This window comes from Oncorhynchus kisutch, linkage group LG16 (assembly GCF_002021735.2).
Source record: "Oncorhynchus kisutch isolate 150728-3 linkage group LG16, Okis_V2, whole genome shotgun sequence".
Classification (NCBI taxonomy): Eukaryota; Metazoa; Chordata; class Actinopteri; order Salmoniformes; family Salmonidae; genus Oncorhynchus; species Oncorhynchus kisutch.
Genome location: NC_034189.2, coordinates 26,456,588 through 26,470,652, shown reverse-complemented (window position 1 = coordinate 26,470,652; position 14,065 = coordinate 26,456,588). Strand labels below are relative to the sequence as shown.

The 14,065-nt window shown below is 42.8% G+C and overlaps 1 protein-coding gene across 2 annotated transcripts in view; it reads right to left on the bottom strand.

Annotated features, from left to right (window-relative positions):
* Positions 1–14,065, bottom strand: part of LOC109906262 (regulator of G-protein signaling 12) — a 68,457-nt gene that overhangs the window by 20,341 nt on the left and 34,051 nt on the right. For both annotated transcript variants that reach the window (XM_020503876.2, XM_031792133.1), the window contains exons 4-13: positions 10,330–10,351; positions 7,052–7,224; positions 6,545–6,637; positions 6,182–6,325; positions 5,491–5,664; positions 4,968–5,121; positions 4,378–4,475; positions 3,772–3,972; positions 1,735–1,808; positions 1,408–1,534 (exon numbers count right to left, since the gene is read on the bottom strand). In XM_020503876.2, coding sequence (XP_020359465.2) covers positions 1,408–1,534; positions 1,735–1,808; positions 3,772–3,972; positions 4,378–4,475; positions 4,968–5,121; positions 5,491–5,664; positions 6,182–6,325; positions 6,545–6,637; positions 7,052–7,224; positions 10,330–10,351 — 1,260 coding nt within the window. The remainder of the gene's footprint in view (positions 1–1,407; positions 1,535–1,734; positions 1,809–3,771; positions 3,973–4,377; positions 4,476–4,967; positions 5,122–5,490; positions 5,665–6,181; positions 6,326–6,544; positions 6,638–7,051; positions 7,225–10,329; positions 10,352–14,065) is intronic.

Sequence of the window (14,065 nt, the reverse complement as noted above, 5' to 3'; positions counted from 1 at the left end):
TTTTTCATGGTTTGGGCTAGGTCCCTTTGTTCCAGTGAAGGGAAATCTTAATGCTACAGCATACAATGAAGAATGAAATTTTAGACGATTCTATGCTTTCAACTTTGTGGCAACAGTTTGTGGAATGCCCTTTCCTGTTTCAGCATGACAATGCCCCCATAACACAAAGGTCCATACAGAAATGGTTTGTCGAAATTGGTGTGGAAGAACGTGACTGGCCTGCACAGAGCCCTGACCTCAACCCCATCGGACACCTTTGGGATAAATTGGAATGGCCACCCTGAGCCAGGCCTAATCCCCCAACATCAGTGCCCAACCTCACTAATGCTCTTGTGGCTAAATAGAAGCAAGTACCGGCAACAATGTTCCAACATCTAGTGGAATGTCTTCCCAGAAGAGTGGAGGCTGTAAAAGGGGGACCAATTCCATATTATTCCTGATTCTAGTTTGTGAGCTAGGCAGGCTACTGCCTGGGAAGGTCTCCCACTCAGAAGTACGAGATGGGGAGGGGGCAGGTTGACCTCAGGTCTCCCCACTGGAAGCCCGAGGTAGGGGGAGCGGGGGAATCTATCAAATAGCACACCTCTAACGTTGTACAGTACTAATGCAATTAGTAAAATCCGTCACACTACGAAAAGCTACCAAATAAACCACAATTCCTTCATAATACTGTGAATATATAGTTTCACATACATATTGTTGCATTTTTTCTGGTTTGTGCAAAATCATTAAGAATAATATAAAACCAGTCTGCACACCACCAAGGTGAATTGGTTTAGTCTTGACTCTTAGTTGACAGTGTTGGGGGATGGGTAATGTATTGATGCTCGAGTGTCAAATCAACACAAATTTGTTTGTGTCTTTGTTACTTCTTTTTGATATTTATGAGTCTTATTTTTGTATATATATTTGTATATTTATATAGTTTAAATGTTATGATTATTTGTGTATTTCCAAATGTCTGAATAAAAATTACAGTTAGTGCAGAATGGTGTTTTTTTTGTTTGGGGGGGGGGGGGGGGGGGAGGGAGCCAAACAAGCTAGAACCGCCACTGTGTGTAATAGTAGGGTAATGCTTGGAAAACCACCTCAGGACCAAAATAAACCAACTAACTGGCAAGGATTTGGAAGAGAAGGGAGTCCTTCTACTCCCCTTCACCCTGAATGTTTTAGGAGTGTCGTCATTCATAATTATAGCCCTCTAACTTTGTATCTTCAGAGGCCGTTTGAGTCAGAATGAGCCAACTACGCAGCAACAATTGAAGAGGATGCGGTTCCTTCCCTCTTCCAAGCCAATGAGACTCCACCCAGTGACATTGTCATCTTTTACATGCTCTACAGAAGATTGGTTGGACACACAGCTGCAAACAGAAAATATTGAGGCGACCCAGCCAGTCCCCGACATACTATTTTGGCCACCAGATCCTTGAGGTGGAGGCCGTATTTCGCCACGACGGGACGCAGGACTTCGGTGACGGGTTTGGTGGGTTTGGCCTTCAAACCTACGGAGCGATTAATGGGTACCAGGTCCAACCTAAAAATAGAGGGAAAATAAATATGCAGATACTTTCTGTAACACGATCATATGATTTTCTTCAGATTCTACTGGGAGGAATGCAGGCGCAAAGAGTTATTTTAAAGTTCACATTGTTGAATAAAAAGGGGGGAATGAGAGAGAGAAAGAGACAGAGATGTGGAGACAAAGATGTAGGGAGGTAGAGATGCATATTTTACCTGAATAGAGTGCGTTTTTCCATTCTGAGGTTCCGTGCACTGAGGGTCATGCAGTCTTGGTCCAGCACCAAAGGCTAAAAAGAATAAAAACAACATGAAAACCTACTTACAAAGCCATGAAGCGATGCCTTACTAAAACAATAATTTATGGCATTAAGCAGACGCTTTTATCCAAAGTGACTTACAATCATGTAAGTCACATGATGTATTAAGTGGAACTAACCACTTAATACATCAATGGATCTGCATTATTTCACTCTAAATCATCTTTTCTTAAAGTATGGGTCGCGACCCACCTTAATGGTGGGTTGCGGTGTGTCAGAGAAAATGTATAATTATTTCATTATTTCCTTGCTCTCTGTTCAGTTTGGCAGCTGCGCAAGTTTACCGGATCTTTTTCTGCAGTTTCTTGAAGATCACTCAGTGACCCACAAGCTGCAGTGCTGTTGTTCAAGCCACTGACTTGATATTCCCACTCTCCATCATTCACCCCTGTCATGAAATGGACTCATGCTAGCCACAAGTTCTGACTGAGCTCAATCGTCATGAAACGCATATACAGCTATGAGTTTCTCTGTCTTTCATACAAACTTATAACAAGGAGTCCCCACAATGTGTTTTGTGTGTGGAAGTACGTAGTAATGAGTCTCTCATAATGAACAAATTAATAAAACGACACATCCTGACCAAACATCCATAGCAGGATGGTAAACCCAGAGAGTTCTTTCAGAACAGGGCTTAATGCTTCAGGAAACAGTGCTTCAATGTGGAAAAGTAAGTCAACTAGCAAGACATTGTTGTCATTTTATAACCGGTGATGATAAGCGGAAATAAGGGAGTACTCTCTCTCATTGTAGTGGATGTGAGTTTCTCTTTCAAACAATCCCCTGGCCTTGTAACGTTACACAGCTAATAGCTAGCGTTAGCCAAAGCAAGCTAGCTACTGATAGTGCAACCCTAGTAACAGTACAGATGAAGATGAAACATTATCAGGCCTACTGTACATTTTACTGTAGATATTATCAGGCCTACTGTACATCTTACTGTAGAAATGATTGTTGAAAACAAGTCTAGGCTGAAACTGTTGCTGTTAAAATACAATTAATCATTTTTATTCTGAACTGGAATAAACTGATTGAAGCAAGATGCCTTTTGAGGCAAACACTCACACATTTCTGGGTTGCTCATCAACAGCAGGAAGTGGTCAACTGCCTGACTGAGAAAGCAGTAGATGTTCTGGTCCAGTTTGGCACCACATACCTATGCGAGTCAGGTTTCTCAACTCTGACATACTTAAAAAACAAGTACAGAAAGAGTTTCAAGGCTGAGCATGACCTCAGTGTTGTACTGTCAAAAACAGAGCCCAGAATAGACATGCTTGTTGAAAACTTCAACCAGCCACACACCTCTCATTGGGACTGTGTGTATGTGTATGTTTTCTGGTCTACATCTGTGTGATGTGATCAATCAGTTTATTCCAGTTCAGATAAAAAAATATGTATTGTATTTTAACAGCAACAGTTCCAGCCTAGACTTTCTTTCAACAATAATATCAACAGTAAGATGTACAGTAGGCCTGATCATATTTCTTCGGTACTGTTACTTACGGCTGCACTATCAAAAAGCCTGTGTGTGTGTTCTGTTATTCATCTGTGTGATGTGATCAGTCAGTTTATTCCAGTTCAGAATTAAAATGATTTATTGTATTTTAACAGCAACTGTTTCAACCTAGAAAGATACGTAAGAAAGTTTTTAATGGGGGAAAATAAACATGAATATATTTTTAGATGGATATTTAATTTCATTATTATTTGTTTTTGTCTATATTGCATTTGTTTTAGGCATAAGGGCAATGAAATGTACTGATATTTATATATAGTTGCATATTTTCCTAAGCTTGGGTCCCAGGAAAAACACAGAATTTCTAATTTGGGTCCCAGGCTGACAAAGTTTCAGAACCCCTGCTCTACATCCACATTGAGATGCACAGTAAGGGAAACAGTAACTGTGCTGGGAACCATCGTGAGTTTGACTCACCTTCTCTCCTCCCACCAGGAAGAGGTCTACGGCAGCCATGTTGATGCGGAGGCTCTGACAGAGGTCCCGGAGAACCTCCCTGATGGTGGCCCCCGGCCGCAGGGTCACAGAGGAACACGAGCCGTCCGGCAGGGTCATGCTGCAGATCTTGGAGCACTCCCTTACCCTCTCCCACACCGGCACCGAGTGACGATTGTCCCCCTGCATGGGAATACCATGACAAACCACAGTCAGAGATGATAGAACTCAACGGAAGCAAGAGAAAATACCAAGAGCTAAAACTGCAACCACAACAGTGTCTCTATGTTTTGTATGTAGTGTTTGATGTTCGACCTGCCTGCAAACCAAATTTCCCTGTGGGATAATAAAAACAAAATTGAACGTCTGAACCTTGAAATGAAACCCCTTCAACTCATGTAACATACAGTATAACAACTGTAACCATCCAGACAAAGGTATACCCAAATCCCTTGTTAAGCAGAATTTCTGCAAACATGCCACAAAACTAACAGAGTCAGGATCTGTGTAACTGATGCTCCTACTACAGAACTATCTTGGTTCCATGTTGCCATGGTGACCTGGCCTGGCCTTGCAGCAGGATCTTACCTCGGTTTTGCCCGTTGAACAGGAAGTGGCCAGCTCCAGACTAGCACCCGAGGACAAGGAACCCTGTGATTCCCTCCGACCGTTGCTGCCCCAGGAATCTACCCAACAGAAGAAGGACAGTGAGGCCACAGTTAGGATACAACTCATTCCACAATTAATATCCATGCATCATCACACCACAACTACACATAAAGCTCACTGACTTCTAAACTTGAAATATTGTTAATCATCAGGTATCTGATGGAAGGGCCACAGGAGGAATGTATATGGTTGCGGTCACTGACAAGGGTGGAGAGCTTTAGATTAGTGAGGAATGGGGGCTGAGGTCGGGTCAGGTCACATTAAGGGAGAAAGAACAGTTTATTACCAACATCACTTAACTTCCTGCCTATCAATAACAAATGTAAAGCACATAATGCAGTGCTGTGTATTGCCCGACCAAAGACCTACCACCATAATGCATGACAGAAAGCTTTATGCCAATATTGAAATCCAACACAAGAAGTTTCCTCACGGGGGGGGAAAGGTATTTGAATTGAATACATATGATTAACTCCTTATGACTTATTCTATGACTGAGAGTTGCTCACCAATGTTGATTTCTCCAATGTCCTTTTTCTTGGGTCCCTTCCCAAAGCTCCGGTTCCGGGACCAAGAGAAGAAGATGCCCCGTTTCTTATGCTCATCGTGCTCGTCTCCGGGTTCCTCAGTCAGTGACCTCCCTGACTTCTGATTCCTGGCCTCCTATTGTACAACAAAACAACCAGTTCAAACAACCTGTGTAACACCTGGGTTGATACATGAGTGCATACCGTAGAAAGCCATTTGCCATGGAAAATATCTAGCAGCAGAAAATGTTTTCCAATGGAAATAGAGTTTCTTATTGGACAAGTTCATGTAGTGCCTCCTTGTTTTGGTCCGTTTTCTACCCGTTTGGTACCTTGTGAATACGACCCTGATGTTTTGAAGACTAACAAACTAACAAACACATATACTGGCTACAACACAAAATGTGCATCTCACAGGCGAGTTACACAATCACCTAAAGTGGTTACTAAGACCATACCCGATGCCCTTTTGGCTGTTATGGTTACTATGGTACAAGGCGGGTACCTTATTCGGTGTGGAGTGGCCGGAGCTGGCACTGTGCTTGGAGGGAGCGGGGCTACAGGGGATCTGGTAAGGGTCGGGTAATGGTCGTCCCTCCACCTCGGCCAGCATACACTCCTGGTACAGGCCAGACTTGAGGAACCTGGAGTAGCTGTCAAACTTCATCAGGTTGAAGATCTACAGAAAACGATATGATGATCTTGTCTTGTGAAGGGTCTCAATTGTTTATGACAGGTGTTATGACATATGTCATAACAGCTATGATTCGGTCACGTTTGTAACATTGTACAGACCTAAAACAACATTGTAAAGGCCTGAGAGTGTGTGTGGGGGGTGTATGCTAGTTTGTGTTTGGTCCTGAAGCACAATAGCCCTTTTGGAAACAGGCAGATGGTTGAAAAAAAACGACACTGGGCATAAAACATTTTGTACTGGAGTAAAGCAGTAAAAGAACATTCACACATAGCACTGAATCATAACAATGCTCCAGCAGCGCAGCCCTGCAGTTGACACTGTGCTGCTCCTAGCTATGTGTGTGTTCTTGGTTTTACTATCTTTGTGGGGACCGTAAAACAAGGAAAATTCAGACAAGTGGGAACATTTTGCTGGCCCACTCAAGGAAATGGGCTATTTTAGGCTTGGGTTAGGGGTTAATGTTAGGGTATAACATATAGTAGGCAGTTGGTCCTCTCACCTGTAACTGCTGAGCCTTGAACATGTTTGGACATGGGGAGGTGAGGACGTCATCAGCCAGTTGGGCCTGACTGTCGATGTTGACCGGCGTGGTAGCCTTACTGGACAGGAAGTTGTTGTAAATCTCCCCCGCCCTCTGGGATAACTGGGGAGGAGAGGAAGAGGTTTTATAAACACACACAACCATGACATAACCCAGTGATATAAAGGGGAATGGTTTTTAACTTTAAGCCATGATCAACCCTCACAACGGAGGGATTTTTCTATCCAGTCCATGACATCTAAAACCAATATGGACTTCTGAACTGGACTAGATAGGAAAGTATAGTTTGGTCTTGGTGTTGAGTAAGGGGAATAAGCTTACCTGCTTTTTGTCTGTTGCAGGTACCTGACTGAAGTATTCACAGGCCTGCCAGAACAAGATATTCTCCTCACTGAATTCCTTTTTGAGGAATTCCTGCGGAGACACAAGCCACAGCTTTATCACACTTGCAATAAGCCTGGAAAATGTTATGGTTGTGTTGATTGGCTATATAGTTAACTATTGCTTCTATTCCACAGAAGATAATGTTTTCATGTCTAATTAGCTTCGTATTGATTTAATCCAACAGAATGGACAATCAGAGAGTTAACTGTAACATTTCATAACATGCAAACTAAAACTCAATTTCCCAGTTGTTGATTAGCTGTAAAGCGTACTGCTAATTCTATCCCACAGAACACGTTTGGATGCCTGAGGTAGACGAGTATTGATTTCAGCTAACAAATTGAGAATGAGAGAGATAATTAACTGTTCATTTCGTTGAATTTCAGATCACATAACTAAACTAAAACTCCCAGTGAACTAAAATGTGTTCTTTACTGTACGTACTGAGAAGTAGCAGACGCCAATGGGGTCCTGGAGCAGGCGCTCGAAGCAGGCAGCCCAGCTGGCCACCCGGCGCTCTGACAGCCTCTTGTGGCTGCCGGCGCCGGGCAGACTGCTGTTGCTGTTCAGACTGCTCTGGCTGCAGCAGCCCTGGAGCTGCACACCACCACCATAGTCTGGAGAGAGAAAAGGGGTAGAAAAAATGGTTAGGATGTGTACCTAACTCACTAAAAGAGGCAATAATAAATCCTCTCCTGAAAAAGCCAAACCTTGACCCGGAACATTTAAAAACCTAAATCGGCCTATATCAAATTTCCCGTTCCTCTCGTTAAAAAAAAAAGTGTTGCTCTGCAACTCACTGCCTTTCTGAAGACGAATTCCTCAAGGTTCTGTTTAAGGACCACTATTGTTTTCACTATATACGCTACCTCTTGGTCATTCGGAAACACAATGTCAACTTCTATGCAGATGGCACACAGCCAGCTGTACATTTTAATGAAACATGGTAAAGCCCCAAAATTGCCTATCCTGGAAGCCTGTATCAGACATAAGGAAGTGGATAGCAGCAAATGTTTTGCTTTTAAACACGGAAAAAACAGAGATGCTAGTTCTAGGTCCCAAGAAACAAAGAGACCTGCTGCTTTTATCACTTCAAGATTCGACTACTGCAATGCTCTACTATCCGGCTATCTGGATATAGCACTAAATAAACTTCAGCTAGTGCTAAATACAGCTGCTAGAATCTTGTCTAGAAGCAGAAAATTCAATCATATTACTACAGTGCTAGCCTCTGGCTTCCTGATTTCATGGTTTTACTGCTAACCTACAAAGCATTACATGGACTTGCTACTGCCTATGTCTCTGATTTGGTCCTGCCGTACATATGCTACGGTCACAAGACATAGGCCTCCTTATTGTTCCTAGAATAGCTAAGCAAACAGCTGGAGGAAGGGCCTTCTCCTATAGAGCTCAATTTTTAAGGAATGGTCTGTCAATCCATTTGAGTGATGCAATCTTTAGGTCTTTACTGCGAAGGTGAACGGCAAGGCACTGGAGTGACGAAACACACTTGCTGTCTCTGCCTACCTATGAATGCTCGGCTATGAAAAGCCAACTGACACTGACTCCTGAGGTGCTGACCTGTTGCACCCTCTATAACCACTGTGATAATTATTTGACCCTGCTGGTCATCTATGAACGTTTGAACAACTTGAAGAACAATCTGGAATTAATTGCTATGAACTCTTATAATCTCCACCGGGCACAGCCAGAAGAGGACTGGCCACCCCTCTGAACCTGGCTCCTCTTTAGGTTTCCTCCTAGGTTCCTGCCTTTCTATGGAGTTATTCCTAGCCACCACGCTTCCACATCTGCATTGCTTGCTGTTTGGGGTTTTAGGCTGGGTTTCTGTATAAGCACTTTGTGACATCTGCTGATGTAAAAGAGCTTCATAAATACATTTGATTGATTGATTGGTTAGGGGAAAAGGGGTTAGTGACAGTGACTGCTCTGACAACAACAACCCTTATAGTGCTGTAACCCACCACCATTATATTGCACCCTGCCACCATCGTCTACAGCAGAGGTAATTCAGGGACAGACACGGGGGGACATGATCACTATACTCTAAAAGACGGGAGACGAGGCTATTACTCTAGATATTTACAAACACCCAAAAGAAGGGAATAGCTTCGGAGCTGTGGAATCTAGACAACTAGGCCGAGTACTTCTAAGGACTCACAGTTAGTACTTGCTATCATGGCACCAGATGGCAATTTCATGGCTGTAAGTCCCACCAATCAGAGAAAGCACAATAGCAAAAACACAAAAGGAAGACTGCAGGGTATGTTACCAAAATGCCTTTGAATGGTCAATGTCAGACAAGACAAGTGTTCACGATCTGCCAAGGCTAACAACATTGAGGAATTTGAATAGCCTCTGTTGGGAGTTCTCTGAAAACACTACACTGAGAATAATCGAAGATGAATCCATAGCCTCCAGCACCAAGGTATCTAAGCATGCAGAAGCACAGGAGGAATTACAAATAGATGTAGTTTCAATTGAGGTTTATCAAGCAACAAGCAACAAGCAACAAGCGTTTCTTAATGCTATTGCAAATATTACATTACACGTTGGACACCAAATCATGACTGTTCGTGACTGACTACTTTACAATGCTGTGAGTAATGTCACGGCATGCAGTCTAACTATAGCATCTCATGCCTTTGTTAGCCAAAACACCCAGCTGAATCAGTACATGTGCCAACAGAGGCATAAAACATGCTGATTTTGCAGATCATTACATCTAAAGACGCAAGAGTCGTATTCCATGTTCTATCGCGGCAATCAATTTGTCCCAGACACTTGTTTATATTTTTATTTCAACTCTGCCAATTGACCTCGGTGACATTATATTTGGTTTGGAGTTGACAAGATATTTGGTTTGGAGTTAGCTGTATTAGATTCGGGTGTTGGGAATATTGTGTTTGCCAGTAGAGAGAAAATATGGGGCCTGTGTTGCTTTGTTAATGAGATGGTTTTCAGGGTAAATAGCATAGGGTGTCTGAACCAAAACCTCAGAAAATACGGTAAGCAGCGGCAACGCCGAAGCTCCATTGACCGTGGCGTTCAGCAAACATTATTAAACGTCTGTGAAATGGGGAACAGACAGCAAACACCAAAGCCCAAACCCTAAAACCCCTGCACAAGCGCCTTTTGTTAGTTGTAAATAAATAGGTTGACATCATATTCTGTGTGCCTGTTTTATTCAATAACTTCCGAATTGCGTGTGGTGGAATGTGTAATAAAAAAGAAACCGAAAACCGAGAAAGTCACATTCTAGACAAATGCACACAAAAGTGACCATTATTGTTCTACAAAAGGGTCTACACTCTTAGAAAAAAGGTGCTATCTAGAACCAAAATGGGTTCTTTGGCTGTCCTCAAAGGATAACCACTCTTAGTTCCAGGTAGAACCCTTTTGGTCACAGGTAGAACCCTTTCCACATGGAACCCAAAAGAGTTCTACCTGGAACTAAGAGCCGCAGAACCCTTCTTGAAACCCTTTTTTTGTAAGAGTGTATGGCGGGACAAAATGTCCCATTTGGTCCGGGGCTTGTTCAGGAACTCTTAGTTGAACTTAATTTAAAACTAATTTGGTCAGTTAGTTACAGCTATTACATACAGCTGCAAGCAACAAATCTATTTGCTGTTTTGATATCACAGATAAAGTAGCTAAATGTCAGAATGGGTGTAATGAAAATAAAAGATAAATGTACTCACCAGCATCTGAGGAAGCAGTCGACTGAAAGAGAACAGAGAGAGACATGAGTGAGAAGCTGCCCTCATGTCCTCCTCCTGCTCTGAGGCTAGGAACAACTGGAGCCTGAGAAACAGTGTCTCTCCAGACATCCCACCAGTGTGCGTGTGTGTGTGTGTGTGTTACTGCAAGGGGAGGGCCCCTGTTCTCTAATCAGGGGCCATTAATGTAGGGATGTGGGTGGACCAAGGGCCTCTGCACACACAGCTGTTCACACCCCAAGATCGTGGCCCGCCCCTCACCACACACATTCACCACCTACGACTCACAAGTCTTGAACACACTAGAACATACTCAGAGAAAGAACGAGAGACACACACAGACAAACACACACACACTCTATTTCACACACACAGACACAAAGACCAAGAAGTAGCACAATCCCTCTCGCTGGTGTCATGATCAGATCAGAAGTCATTATGAGGAGCCACAGAGGCCGTTGCTTGCAGTAATGGGCCACTTTTCTAATGCTAATTCAGGGGCTGAGTGGGCTATAAAGGTCTATACAAGGCTATAGGTCACAGAGTGAAGAGTCTTTACAACAAGCGTCTTCAGGAAAGACTCAACAATTGCATTTCACCAAAGTGTTGGTATTTGGCTGGCATATTTATTAGCGTGATGCTCTCACACAACCAATGCCTGACTTGATTTTATATATTCACATGGCAAACAGAATTAGAAGACATTGCTGGAAGGAGAATGTCAGAAAGCCAGCTATAGCTGTTAACATCAGTTTAGATAGAAAATAAAGATTTAGAGCAAAAAAATTACAATATTTTCACATGCCGCAAAGGAAATGAGTGGAGCATTTTTCTTTCCAAGAACACTCTTTAAATCAGTGTGTTGGAGGATTCATTAAGAAAGAGAGACTGATGCCCGATGAGCATTCGAGAAGCCACTTCAAATTGTGAATGTGCTGGGATATATGTCTAGACAGGGCACTTCCAGCAAGGCAAATGCTTGAGATAATTCAAGCACTGATTTTGGATTTCAATGGATTTCAACAATATTGTGGAATATATCCCTACAAAATTGAAGAGATTTGAAAGTTGTCATCAACATAACATAAGCATTTCGATACACTCGCAATAACATCTGCAAACCATGTGTATGTGACCAATGACATTTGTTTTAAAATTAATTAAAAATATTTCTATGCATAAGCCTAATTAGCAATGTTTTAAGTTAAAGGAGTGCATAATAAGATATCCTTTCTTTGTGGATCTACTATTGGCCACAGCTGGGAGTCATTTATGCATCTAAAATAACATTAATCAATGACTTGAGGAATATGACCAGACATATTTTGTACCTGCCCATTCCCAGTCAGTCAGTGGCTGGCTAATGTTGTTTGACCATGTTGGGGTAAGGATCACCGTCATGTGCACCCATTGTGGTCCATTCCATTATGGGAGTGATGGTGACCACATGTAAATGTCGCATCAGTGTTTTCCCCCTCTCACAGAGGTGAAGAGAGTGTAGTCCCAAGAACCACAACATCTAGTCTTCACTCAACAACCACAAGGCTGCTGAACCAACCCCATACTGTCACATGGAATGACACTGGAGAGACGAAGCAGGTACGGCGAGTCAAACATTTAATATAGAACGGACATGGAACAGGAACGGCGTCAGCAAACGAGTAATACAGACAAAGAACAATCCATGCAGCAGCAGGGAACAGTGCAAGGGAACTGACAAATATAGGGGAGGAAATAAACAGGTGATGAATGAGTCCAGGTGAGTGCAATATTGCGGATGCGCATGATGAGGGAAGGCAGGTGTGTGTAGTAGATGGCAGGAGTGCGTGATGCAGGGCAGCTTGGCGCCCTCAAACGCCTGGTGGGAGGGGCGGGAGCGGGAGCAGACGTGACACATACAGCTTGGGCCTCTTCTGTGGTGGCTAGACCACATATAGTCAGGAGTCAAAGAGAGAGAAGATGAAGAGGTCAATAGAAAATGGAGGAAGATAATGTAGAGAGCACCTGCTCAAAACGACTGTTGCTTCAGTAGTAGCAGCAGCTCTTGCACCTAAACCCCCACCCTAAATACACAGCAGTCTCCAGAAATCATGTTTTATTCTAAACTAGACCGCCATCATCTATGACATATGTCTTGGCATGTTTGAACTCGTAAAAAGTCCCTACTGAAACCATGAAATTATACAGGGGAGTCACTAGAGTCGTAGCCTGTACAGACCTAGTAGTAGTTTGAGATTGGTGTTCAAAGAGTTGAGATGTCAGCCATATCCTGTTCTCGAGGATAATGAACTCCCTTCCCAAACAATCTTTCACTCATGACGACTCATAGGAGAGCATGTCACAGTAAATCTCATCATGACACACTGCGGATGTTAGCCAACCTAATACATGCCCTTCTAAATAACTATGTGTCATATGAGAACTATTTCTGATGAATGAAAACATCAGGTCACGTGACAAGTCACGTCAGGTTGCCTTTAACATCATGAAGGCTTCATACTCGTCGCCAAACCCACTGGCTCCATGTCATCTACAAGACCCTGTTAGGTAAAGTCCCCCCTTATCTCAGCTCGCTGATCACCATAGCATCTCCCACTTGTAGCACACGCTCCAGCAGGTATATCTCTCTAGTCACCCCCAAAACCAATTCTTTCTTTGGCCGCCTCTCCTTCCAGTTCTCTGCTGCCAATGACTGGAACGAACTACAAAAATCTCTGAAACTGGAAACACTTATCTCCCTCACTAGCTTTAAGCACCAACTGTCAGAGCAGCTCACAGATTACTGCACCTGTACATAGCCCACCTATAATTTAGCCCAAACAACTACCTCTTTCCCAACTGTATTTAATTTTTATTTATTTATTTATTTTGCTCCTTTGCACCCCATTATTTTTATTTCTACTTTGCACATTCTTCCATTGCAAAACTACCATTCCAGTGTTTTACTTGCTATATTGTATTTACTTTGCCATCATGGCCTTTTTTGCCTTTACCTCCCTTCTCACCACATTTGCTCACATTGTATATAGACTTGTTTATACTGTATTATTGACTGTATGTTTGTTTTACTCCATGTGTAACTCTGTGTCGTTGTATCTGTCGAACTGCTTTGCTTTATCTTGGCCAGGTCGCAATTGTAAATGAGAACTTGTTCTCAACTTGCCTACCTGGTTAAATAAAGGTAAAATAAATAAATTAAATAAAAGGCTAAAGTTTTCACCACACCTATTAAAGTTGTTACAGCTCTGTTGATTAATGAAACAGAGTGTGTGTGTGTGTGTCTGTGTGTGAGTGTTTAGCAGCCTACAGGGGTTAATGAGACCACACATACACCTCGGTGTGTTTTCCAGCTCGCTATTGCTTCCACAGCAATACAGCCCTGTGAAGAGATCAAGTGAAGGCTGGCCACTTCTGTTGTCTCAACTGCTCTGCTCTCTTCCTCTGTTCACACCTCCAGTGACGCCCCGCAGACAAGCTCTATCCATGGGTGGCACTAGGCAGGACAAGCCTTGAGCATAATATCATTAGGAGCCAACAAAGGTCTTACAAAATAGACAAAGCTATGTTTCTAGCTACAATCCAGGCTTTAGTGATCCAACCCCAGCGGGTCCTAATCCACTATTTGGAAAAGACATGTTATGAGGTTTTCATATAGCCTAGGTGCTGGTAGAGAGCTCCAGGGGGCACAGATTATACAGGGATTTCTCAAAAGTAATGT